The sequence below is a fragment of the Equus caballus genome, chromosome 1 (genome assembly GCF_041296265.1).
Source record: "Equus caballus isolate H_3958 breed thoroughbred chromosome 1, TB-T2T, whole genome shotgun sequence".
Lineage (NCBI taxonomy): Eukaryota > Metazoa > Chordata > Mammalia > Perissodactyla > Equidae > Equus > Equus caballus.
In genome coordinates this window covers 129,199,963-129,211,565 of record NC_091684.1, presented here as the reverse complement: position 1 = coordinate 129,211,565, position 11,603 = coordinate 129,199,963, and the positions used below count along the sequence as shown (strand labels likewise).

The 11,603-nt window shown below is 42.0% G+C and overlaps 1 protein-coding gene across 1 annotated transcript; it reads right to left on the bottom strand.

The window, feature by feature from the left end:
- Positions 1–982: 982 nt before the first annotated feature.
- Positions 983–8,647, bottom strand: PSMA4 (proteasome 20S subunit alpha 4). The gene is made up of 9 exons (XM_001489071.7): positions 8,353–8,647; positions 6,591–6,612; positions 6,319–6,361; positions 5,878–6,040; positions 4,251–4,328; positions 3,853–3,941; positions 3,255–3,385; positions 2,620–2,743; positions 983–1,535 (listed from the first exon to the last, which is right to left on the bottom strand). Exons 2-9 carry the CDS (start codon positions 6,591–6,593, stop codon positions 1,381–1,383), a joined length of 786 nt encoding a protein of 261 aa, XP_001489121.3. The 5' UTR covers positions 6,594–6,612; positions 8,353–8,647; the 3' UTR covers positions 983–1,380.
- Between the last annotated feature and the right edge of the window lie 2,956 nt (positions 8,648–11,603).

The following is an 11,603-nucleotide window of genomic DNA, read 5'->3' as shown; positions in this document are numbered from 1 at the left end:
CATCTTCCTCAGCATTCTTTCCTCACACCCATGCCATCTTCCTCAGCATTCTGTCCTCACCCATGCCATCATCTTCCTCAGCATTCTTTCCTCATACCCATGCCATCATCTTCCTCAGCATTCTTTCCTCACACCCATGCCATCTTCCTCAGCATTCTTTCCTCACACCATTCTGGCTTGGCTCAGCCTACCTGTCCATTCTCAAACCAATCCCTGGAGACAGAGATGGGTAATCCAGCTGGCCTGAGGAATGTGCTCACCTTTGTGAAAGGAGTGGGGTTCTCTGATTGACAGACCTACCCAGGCCACCTGGAGTAAAGGGAATGAAAACCAGAGTGTAAAATCCACAGCCTACAGCAATGATAAACTCAAAATAGTGGTTATCTCTCGGGGTAGAATGGAAGAAAGGAATGAGATAGGAAAGGGACACATAAGGGGCTTCAAAAGCCCTGGTTAATTTGCTTCCAAAGCTGGGTAGTGGGTACACAGAGCTTTCATTTTAAATATGCCTTTCATGTTTTTTTTCCTGCTTTTTCTCCCCAAGTCTCCAAAGTACATAGTTGTATATTTTAGTTACGGGTCCATCTAGTTGTGGCATGTGGGACGCTGCCTCAGGATGGCCTGATGAGTGGTGCCATGTCCACAGCCAGGACCTGAACCAGCGAGACCCTGGGCCGCTGAAGTGGAGCGTGCAAACTTAACCACTCGGCTATGGGGCCAGGCCCTCATGTTTTATTATATTTACGTGTACATGTATGTATGTGCGTGCATAAGCATGCGTAGTTACACCGTCCAGGATGACTATCTACCAATATCAAACGCCGGAACACCTAGAAGAATGTGATCCTTGTTTCACTAGACAGGCCTCAGCTGATATTATCCTATCAGAGGCCTAGGAGAAGGGCAGCTCTCCGTTTTGCTCAAGTTGGGCTACCGGTTCTCCACGACGGCAAGGGGACGAAAGTAAAGGAAATCTTCAGTGTACAATTCCCATTTTTCTCTTTTTACGATGTTTACATTTCTGTCAATTTTAACATCTTGTTCAAAAGTAACTGCAAGGGCTGCCACAGTATACATAAAGCATGAAAAGAAGATCATGGCCCTGTTACTGCTACAGTGTCTTTCTTTTCTTCACCATTTCCATTCTTTCAAAGTTTTATTCAAAAAAAAGGTAGGGGAATTAAGATGTCCATGAAGAGTAATCATCATTACAACAAAGAATTCAATTGGACAGAAATAACAAGACCCGATTCAGTAGGTACTGTCCTCTTTTCCCACTATACAAGTTAAAAGTCAAAGCATTCTCAGTGTGAAAGAGTAGGATAACTTTTACACTGAAATGGTGCCCCAAGCGAGTTATAAAATCCCTTATTTTGTCTTCTATTTCTCCTTTTCTTTCTGTTCTTTTTCTTTCTTCTCACGCTCAGCTTTAGCTTCTTCTTCTTCATGTTTTTTGATCAACTGTTCCACTTCCTTTTGCTTGAGAACTCTGATGACTGTCTTTCCATTCTCCCTTGTTAGCGTAGCAATTTCCACTAAAAGCAAACACATACATTTGAATTACAGGAAGGTATACTTAGCAAACAAACATAATGGAATATCTTAGATCTTGTTACGTTTTGATTAACATTTTTACTTAAATATCTTCCTTCTCCTCACCCATCCCAATTTTCTTAGCTGCCGTTTTGTCACTCTTTTGGAAAAAGTACCATCAGCCAAGTGCTCTAGCTGGCCTGCTATTAGCCGTATTGCCCAGAAGGAATCACAACTTCCTTGTTGGAACCCCTACAGGCTTGGCCAGAATCTTCAACCAGTAATCACACCTATTTTTCCAGGGACTTTTCAAAACAAAGGCATGGAGAGCAGCTTCTGTGGCTATGGACAAGAAAAGCAGACTGATACCAAAAGAAGGAAATTCTTGAGTAGGGGAAACTGAAGAGTGTCCCTTGAAATCAGATAGAAGTAGACAACAGAGGGCAATCTGTAAGTAAATGGCATTTTCTAAGAACACTAGGAGCTGAGTCATCCTAAACTAAATATGTTAATTTACCACAATTTCTGAAAAACATTATTTAAAAATATTAGTTTATATGCTCATATACCTTAAGCTAAATAAAGCACTCAAAATTGCAAACACGGGCTTAACTTAAGAGATCAGTAGATTCAGAAGAACAGGAAAGGGTACAACTCACACAAATGTTATACTCTGAAAAAGTACACACACCATACATATGTATAAATATACAACTACATATATATTATTTATCACATATATACAGAAGCACAGATACCACTGTCAAGAAGTCAATAAGGTAACTGTTAACTAAAAGGAACATGGCTCATATCTCTAACTATGAAAATTGAGAACATTCAGGCTCAAGTCCTTAAGCTTGAAATGTAGTATGGAATTATTGCTTCACAACTTAGTGTTGACCTTGGTCAAGTCACTTAACTTCATTCAGCCCTAGTATCCTCATTTAGGAAATAGATGTAAGGCCACTTAACTCACAAGGTTGCTGTTTCAATGAACTAACATAATATATTAAAGGCCTAATCCAGCAGCAGCTCAATCAATTCCCTCACTCAAGTGAACAAATTAGAGCAGAGGACATAAATTACCTTTTTCAGCAGAGAGTTTGCTAACATCCATGGTCTTATTTAAGACTTTGATAGCAAGAGCAAGTGCTGACTTCAATGTCATTTCTCCTTCTTTGTAGTCTTGTTTTAACATTGACACAGCTGCCTACAAAACATAAAGGAAAACCAACATAGAGATCTAAGTAATGCATTTTTTAGGAATATGGATCAGTCAGAAGAGTAACACCTGAATTATTATTGGCATTATAACCAAAATAACCAATTTTGATGGCAGGGAGTGCAGACATGGGATGGGGTGAGAAGGGAGAGCGCTGCTGCTCTAAGAATGGAATCTTTAACCTGGGGTCCTCAGACCTCCGAGCAATCCATGGTACAATTCAGGGGGTCTATGAACCAGCATGTGAAAAAGATTACATCTTATTTTCACAACTTCTAATTGAAAATTAGCATTTCCTCTAATTATAAACTTAGGGAATAACCCCCAAGAGTATCAGCAGTACTCGCAACTTTGTTACCAATAGAAATCACACATATTTTTGTATCACATTAAGGTTGCTGCAGCTATCTTAAAACACTGTCTATACTCATCACTACTTCAAAATTATAGTCATTATTAGACCTTTTGCTAGATTTTATAGCACCACAAAAATACTCACAGCGCTATTATTTCCAATGCATGTGGCTTTCCATCCCCCATAATTTCCGCTAGGGTCACTCTGATAGAGCTGAAAGCCATAGTGCTTATCCCAGCCAATGTACAGCAATGAAACACCAAAGGGACGTTTTCCTTTAACAAAGAGAAGAAAAAGTCAAACTTTTAGTTTAAATTTAGTATCACTACAGTTACTTGGAGCTCAGTAAATGTGGCTAAACCCTTTTCTGTCATGTTAAACATTCATAAACTGCTTTGTGTTCTGGTCACCACAGACAGGCTCCATCAAAAATTCCGCTTTTGTTTCTAGGATCTGGACAGAGCCAGGAGAGGGAATAAAGACAGAGGACCAGTGGTGAAGTTCATTATTACGTAAAAAAAAAAATTTGTTTCCAGATTTGAAAAGGTTATTTTTGCCTTTCAATAGTCTATTAATAAATCATATGATAATCTACACAGTGGAAGCCAGTTAGTTCATGAAGCAGGAATGTATGAAAAGTGTTTACTTACTTAATTTTCAATTTCTTTTTACTGTCTCAAAAAAGTCATTACTCATAAAATGTTTTAACTTTCTGGAATAAAATTTCCAAAAAATTCAGTACCTCCAAACTGTGTATAAGCTTGTTTGATATCACACAGTGCTGTAACCAACTGCTCACAAGGAATTGGCTCCTGATACTGTAATAAATACCTAGGATAAAGAGATTGGCAAATTAATAGTCTTCTCTAAAACGCAGATACACTCTAAGCAAAATACCCTGCAAAAAGAAATCTATGCCAGGGGAAAACATAACAGCCATCTGTAATTTGAAGGGGGGGAGGGCATATCAACATCCTAATATTCCTATAGTAAATAACAATTTACAAGCTCGATTTATGAAAAAAACACTGTAATTTTCAATTAACAGATTTTTAATAACTTTAATCTTTTCAAAAATGAGTTCTCCTTAGACATCGAAATTGATTTATATATCATCAATTACACTATTTATGACCATACCTTTGAGCAATGAGCCTCAATTCATTAGTCAGAACATTAGCATCAGAAGTTATACCTGCCACACTGCAAGCCATGTCCCTTGAAGAAAAGAAAGATACTGATCTGTAAGTAGGGAAGATGTTTGCAAGGGGTACTTACAAGTATTTAAAAGTACTAATTTCTATCAGAAATTCACTATGCTTGCTTCACAGCTCTGCTACACCCTTCAGACAAAATCTAGAGACATTTTATCTTTACAGAAGACTTTCAACTTGATGTCATTCAACATGAATGATAAACAAATGCACTCTTAAGTTCTTCAACAGATGTATTTATCATCACCACTCTGTGAAGAGGGCAAGAGAACGAACACTAAGAAGCTAAAGGAAATCCCGAGAAGATTCAGCAACAAAGAAGAAGAAAAAGGTCTTGCTAGACAGGAAGACAGACTACCCCATGCTCTTGGGTAGTAAGTTACTCTTACCTCCTAGGCCTAGCTTGACGGAGGTGATGGTGAGGGGATCTGAGGGCAGGAGATTTTACAAGCCTTCCTTGACAATGAAGTCCAGGGCTAGGTTACACTAGGGGTACATTTCCTTTCTTTGCCCCCTCTTCCCTGACAGCTGCCTTGGCTCTCCTTTAGCCTAGACATCCTCTGTCACTATGCCTAGTCAACCCTGACAGCTTGCTGAGCGGGCCCAACGGTGACTCCATGGAGGGATGACACTTCCTCTAACAAGTGTATCAAAAAGGCCCTAAAACCAGGGGCTGGCCCCGTGGCCGAGTGGTTAAGTTCGCGCGCTCCGCTGCAGGCGGCCCAGTGTTTCGTTAGTTCGGATCCTGGGCGCGGACATGGCACTGCTCATCAGACCACGCTGAGGCAGTGTCCCACATGCCACAACTAGAAGAACCCACAAAGAAGAATACACAACTATGTACCGGGGGGCTTTGGGGAGAAAAAGGGAAAAATAAAATGAAGAAAAAAAAAAAAAAGGCCCTAAAACCAGCATTCACCATGCCCACCACTGAAGGGAAAGTCTCTCATCAGCAAACCCAGCTCTCTGCTAGCTGCAAAGCCTTGGACACTCAACTATACTAGAAATTTCACCAAGTGTATAGGGCTTGGTAAAACCATTCCCAGACCTCCAGGAGGCCTATTCTTTGGTAAGATTCAGTCTAATTCAAAAAACTTCCTGAGTAGCCATTCTAAACAATACTTTGAGGGTCTGCCAAATGCCAGACACTGTGCTAATTTATTCCATTTCATTAAATTTCCACAACCACTCTAGTAGGCTCTGAGGTCCAGAGAAGTTAAACAATTGGTGCAAGGTCACAACACTTGTATCAGTAGAGCCTGGATTTGACCCAAATCTGTGTGACCACCAAGGCTATAATCTTATCACTACACAATGCTGTTTCTCCACTAAGTGCTTGGTCCACCACTTAAAAAGAATAACACATGGTCCTGGGCTCAAGGAGGTTTTAAACAAAATAAATTAAAAGCAAAAATTTCCACAAGTAAAAACACAATAAACTGTTCACTTCAATTCTACCATGTCATATGGAATAGCCCTCCCCAAATATGTGAGATCCCACTTATGTGAGCAAGTGAGATATTTTAAACTCTCTTCCCTAAGATCTCACTTACTCATTGAGTTTATAAATTTTTTCGGAAAAAAAGACTTCATCAAGAAGCTTGTGGATGTTGCGTCTCTCTGCTGCAAGCAAAACACCGTCGTTTGCTAAAATTCCCAAACAGGTGCCTGCATGTCCAATAGCTTCCATGGCATATTCAACTTGGTACAAGCGACCTACAAAACACAAGCCATGACAAAGCAAGACTCTCCTCTGTGCTCTTGTACCACTGGTCCAAGAGAAATCAGCGGAGACACTGGCAGCCTACAAACAAAAGTCCCACTTCTACTTTTCTATGATGCATGTAATCAACCTGATGACCACAATTACTTCAAAGTACAAAAAGGATGAACAACTTAGCAACTATAAAAAGTTTCTAGATTTTTTTCCCTCTAAAAGTTAAACACTTCAAATTTTTTTTAATTTGAGACAGAGTAAAGAATTTCTATTTTACCTTCTGGAGAAAATATAGTAGTCCTGGAGTCATATCTTCGAGACTGCAAAGGAAAAACATACAAGTGATTCCTAGCCACTGAAGCCCACGAATCATCTTATAAAGAATATCCTGGCACACAAAGTTCAGTGTGTGGGAAGAAAATGCTAAGGAAAAAGACACCATTCCAGCTCTTTTTCTTTACATTTCAATTTTCTCATGCAAGTCTGTAAGCTGAGTATAAGCAATATAATTTATCAGGCAACAGGTTACTGGCATGTGTATTAACTCACCATGTTTTCTGAACTTTAGTTCCTGTAAAAAGAAAACAGGACCATCATTAAAATGAAATCTACAACTTAAAAAGCACTTCCTGGCTAAAAAAAAAAGTTTTGTTCACGCCCTTCATTCAGCTCACATTTACCATGCTAAGTACACCAGGCTGTACGCTAGGTGCCTGAACACCAGGATGGGTTTAAGCCCAACATGTTCTGAAGAGCTCAGTCTGGTAACTGGGTGAGGGAGGCAGGCATCAACAATTATAAAGCAATGTGGAAAAAGAGGCACAAGGGTGGAGTGGGAAAAGGGATATACATAATCAAGAGAGTATTTTTTGAGAAACCAATACAGAAAATATCTCAAATTGGCAATTGGAGAGGGAGAAACAAGGTTGAGAACTTTCACGTCTAAGAGGAAGAACAGAGGAAGGGAGAACAGAAGAGCACTCCACACAGAGGAGAAAGCTTGAGCAAAGGGTACTGTGGCAGCATTGCTCAATGGGCATAAGACAAAATGCTGAAGTTAAAAAAGAGAGAGAGAGAGAGAGAGAGAGAGAGAGAGAGAGAGAGGGGCCTAGCCAAGGCCAAGTGGTTGCCTTTGCAGACCCTGCTTTGTGGCTGGTTCCCTGTTTGGATCCTGGGCCGGGACCTACACACTGCTCATCAAGCCATGCTGTGGCAGTGTCCCACACAGAAGAACTAGAATGACTTGCAACTAGGATATACAACTATGTACTGGGGCTTGAGGGAGTGTGGGGGAAGAAAAGAGGAAGACTGGCAACAGATGTTAACTTAGGGCCAATCTTTCTCACCAAAAAAAAAAAAAAAAAGCAATATAAAACTAGAGAGCTAAGCAAGCATTCAGATCATGTAGAGCTTTGAATGCCAAGAGGCTCAGATTTTCTCCAGAGAGCGATACGAGATCCTGAACTATGGGGGTGGGGGCGGTGGGGGAGGGGGAGTTGGTAATCTTCATCATTATTACTCCCGCAGAAGACAGCAGCGGGGCTGAGCGAGCTTTCCAGGAAAAACCAAACCGCAGACTCCAAAGCCCATTTCCAATCCAAATACCAGAATATCGGGAATTAAGACTGGAAACATAAGGAGGGATCAGGTCGTGAAGGGCCCGCGTGCCCAGGTAAAAACGGTGGATTTTCTCTCTTAAGCAATGGGGCTCCACCGAATGCTTCTGGGCCGAAGAGCCACAGGAGCTGATTGGCATTTTGGAAAGATGACTCTGGCTGGTGAGAGACTGAAGGCAGGGTAACCAGTCATGAGGCCGCTGCACTAAGCAGGCGAAAGGTAAGGACGGCCCAGAGCAGAGAAGCCGGGAGGGCACAGACAGAGGAGCCTCGCCATGGGGTTCTGACTCCCGCGCAAACACAACTTTCTCATCTCTCCGCCTGACGCCGGGCACCGGCCGACCTGAGTTCACCCGCACCCAGGCAGCGCTCACTCTCACGTACCGGGCTCCTCCAGGGGACGGAGGCGCCAGACCCCTCTGTCCTGCCCCTCCACGCCTCCACCCCGCCTCGCCCCCCGCCCCCGGGCCGGACAGCTGGCGGGTCCCTGGCTCAGCCGCGGGAAGCCCGACGGCGGCCGGCCGGGGCCAGTCCCGGCGCCGGTCCGTCACAGAGGAGGCGGGTGCAGAGTCATCGTGCCCACGGTTCCTCGGTGGCGGCTGCAGGCCGGGACCCGCTCTATCACGACGCTCACGACCCCCGCCCGCAGGAAGAGCGGCCAGGCTTCCGCGGGTCCCTAGGGGTCAAAAACTCACCGGAGGAAAGACACTGAAGAGTCGAGATCTACACAGAAGCCTAGACTCCACGGGGAAAAACCGACCGCGGGAGCCGGAGGAGCCGCTGCTAATATGGCTGCCGCGCGTGCGCAGAACCATCGGGGGCGGGGCTTCCGTGGTGGCGGAAGTCCTGCGGGGCGGGCAGAGCAAGAGCCACTTGCCCTCTGGGAGCTGGGGAACCGGGGTGGGATGGCTCTGGCACGGATCCTCAGTCGGTGGAAGGGGTACTATAGTATGGGGTTGAGGGCAAGAAGACCCTAGCCAAAGGGAAAGTGGAATTATGGCTAATTTCCCTCTCCCCTGCTTTGCGCTCTATTTTCACTTTCTCTTTCCCATTGTTCAGTCATAGATCTAGGGTAGCAATAGTTATCCTACATCTAGCTATCTAGATCTATCCTAGTTGTAATAGTTCCTGCCCTGTTCTCAAAATGGTTCCAAGCACATCAAACTTTACCCTTCATCCTACCTTGTCATCTCCCTTCTTGAATCTGGCTTCCACTTTTTTTGTTGATACATGCATTTTTGGACATCTAAAACAAATGAGAATAGGATTCACACCTTTGGGAGAACTTTCACCTTGGTCTCCTCCTCTGCCTTTCACCTGGTCAGAAAGAATTTCCCTGACCAACCTAGTTAATCACCATACGTACATACATAAACAGCAATTGACCTTCTTAATGAAATTGTCACGTTTGTTTATATGTTCATAATCCATCTCTCCACCCTTTTTCTTATCCAGCTTCAGTCCCTGTGTAAACTATTTACTATTCATGTTTAAGTTTCTTTAGGCTAGAAGGTTGACTAGCTCTGGTTTAATGTGTAGTCATTTGCTAGTCTCCTCCAAGAAGAGGCCCAAAGGGCTGTGGGACTTGGTCCTCTTCATGTTGGGTGCAAAATTTTTACTGGGGGATCTGGGATTTGCAAAGGAGGAAGCCTGGGAATGAGTTGTGTTTTGAGGTCACTCCTGTCATTTCTGCTTCCCAGGCACACAGGGAGGTGAAAGGCAAAATGGCAAAGGGCCACACCCAGACAGGCAGTACTGTCAAAGCATCCTCAGTTAGAAATGTAACTTATGCCATCTCTGAGGACCCCTGCCATCTTAGTTTATTCTGCAGAATTCAGCAAGCATTAGGAGTTCTTTTTTTTTTTTTTTGAGTGCATAATAGTTTACACCATTGTGAAATTTCAGTCGTACATTATTTCTTGTCTGTCACCACATAGGTGCTCCCCTTCACCCCCTGTGCCCACCCTCCAACCCCCTTCCCCTGGTAACCACTGAACTGTTTTCTTTGTCCATGTGCTTGTTTATATTCCACATATGAGTGAAATCATCTGGTGTTTGTCTTTCTCAGTTTGGCTTATTTTGCTTAGCATAATTCCCTCCAGGTCTTTCCATGTTGTTGCAAATGGGATGAATTTGTCTTTTTTTTCTGGCTGAGTAGTATTCCATTGTATATGTATACTGCATCTTCTTTATCCAATCATCAGTCAATGGGCACTTGGATAGTTTCCATGTCTTGGCTGTTGTGAATAGTGCTGCAATGAACATAGGGGTACATATTTTACTTTGGATTGTTGATTTCATGTTGTTTGGGTAGATACCCAGTAGTGGGATAGCTAGGTCATATGGTAGTTCTATTTTTAGTTTTTTGAGGAATCTCCATACTGTTTTCCATAGTGGCTGCACCAGTTTGCATTCCCACCAGCAGTGTATGAGGGTTTCCTTTTCTCCACACTCTCTCCAACATTTGTTATTTTTAGTCTTAGTGATTATAGCCATTTTAACAGGCGCAAGGTGGTATCTTAGTGCAGTTTTGATTTGCATTTCCCTGATGATCAGTGATGTTGAACATCTTTCCATGTGTTTATTGGCCATCTGTATATCTTCTTTGGAAAAATGTGTGTTCATATCCTCTGCCCACTTTTTGATTGGGCTGTTTGGTTTTTTTGTTGTTGTTGTTCAGTTGTGTGAGTTCCTTATATACTATGGAGATTAACCCCTCATCAGATATGTGATTTGCAAAAGTTTTCTACCAATTGGTGGGTTGTCTTTTGGTTTTGGTCCTAGTTTCTTTTGCCTTGCAGAAGCTCTTTAGTCTGATAAAATCCCACTTGTTTATTTTGTCTTTTGTTTCCCTTGTCTGAGAAGACATGGTATTCGAAAAGATCCTTTTAAATTCAGTGTCAAAGAGTGTACTACCTATATTATCTTCCAGTTTTATGGTTTCAGAACGTATCTTCAAGTCTTTGATCCATTTGGAGTTTATTTTTGTATATGGCGTGAGATAATGATCTACTTTCATTCTTTTGCCTGTGGCTGTCCAGTTTTCCCAACACCATTTATTGAAGAGACTGTCTTTTCTCCATTGTATGTTCTCGGCACCTTTGTCGAAGATTAGCTGTCCATAGATGTGTGGTTTTATTTCTTGGCTTTCAGTTCTGTTCCATTGATCTGTGTGCCTGTTTTTGTACCAGTACTGTGCTGTTTTGATCACTATGGCTTTGTATAATTTTGAAGTCAGGGATTGTGATGCCTCCAGCTTTGTTCTTTTTTCTCAGTATTGCTTTAGCAATTCAGGGTCTTTGCTTGCCCCATATGAATTTTAGGATTCTTTGCTCTATTTCCGTGAAGAATGTCATTGGAATTCTGATTGGGATTGCATTGAGTCTGTAGATTGCTTTGGGTAGTATGGACATTTTAACTATGTTTATTCTTACAATCCGTGTGCATGGAATCTCTTTCCAACTCTTTATGTCATTGTCTATTTCTTTCAATAATGTCTTATAGTTTTCATTGTATAAGTCCTTCACCTCCTTAGTTAAATTTATTCATAGGTACTTTATTCTTTTTTTTTTGCAATTGTAAATGGAATTGTATTCTTGAGTTCTCTTTCTGTAAGTTTGTTATTAGAGTATAGAAATGCAACTGACTTTTGTAAGTTGATTTTGTACCCCGCAACTTTACTGTAGTTCTTAATTATTTCTAATAGTTTTCCAATGGATTCTTTAGGGTTTTCTATATATAAGATCATGTCGTCTGCAAACAGTGAGAGTTTCACTTCTTCATTGCCTATTTGGATTCCTGTTATTCCTTTCTCTTGCCTAATTGCTCTGGCCAAAACCTCCAGTACTATGTTGAATAAGAGTGGTGATAGTGGGCATCCTTGTCTTGTTCCTGTTCTCAGAGGGATGGCATTCAGTTTTTCCCCATTGAGTATGATGTTGGCTGT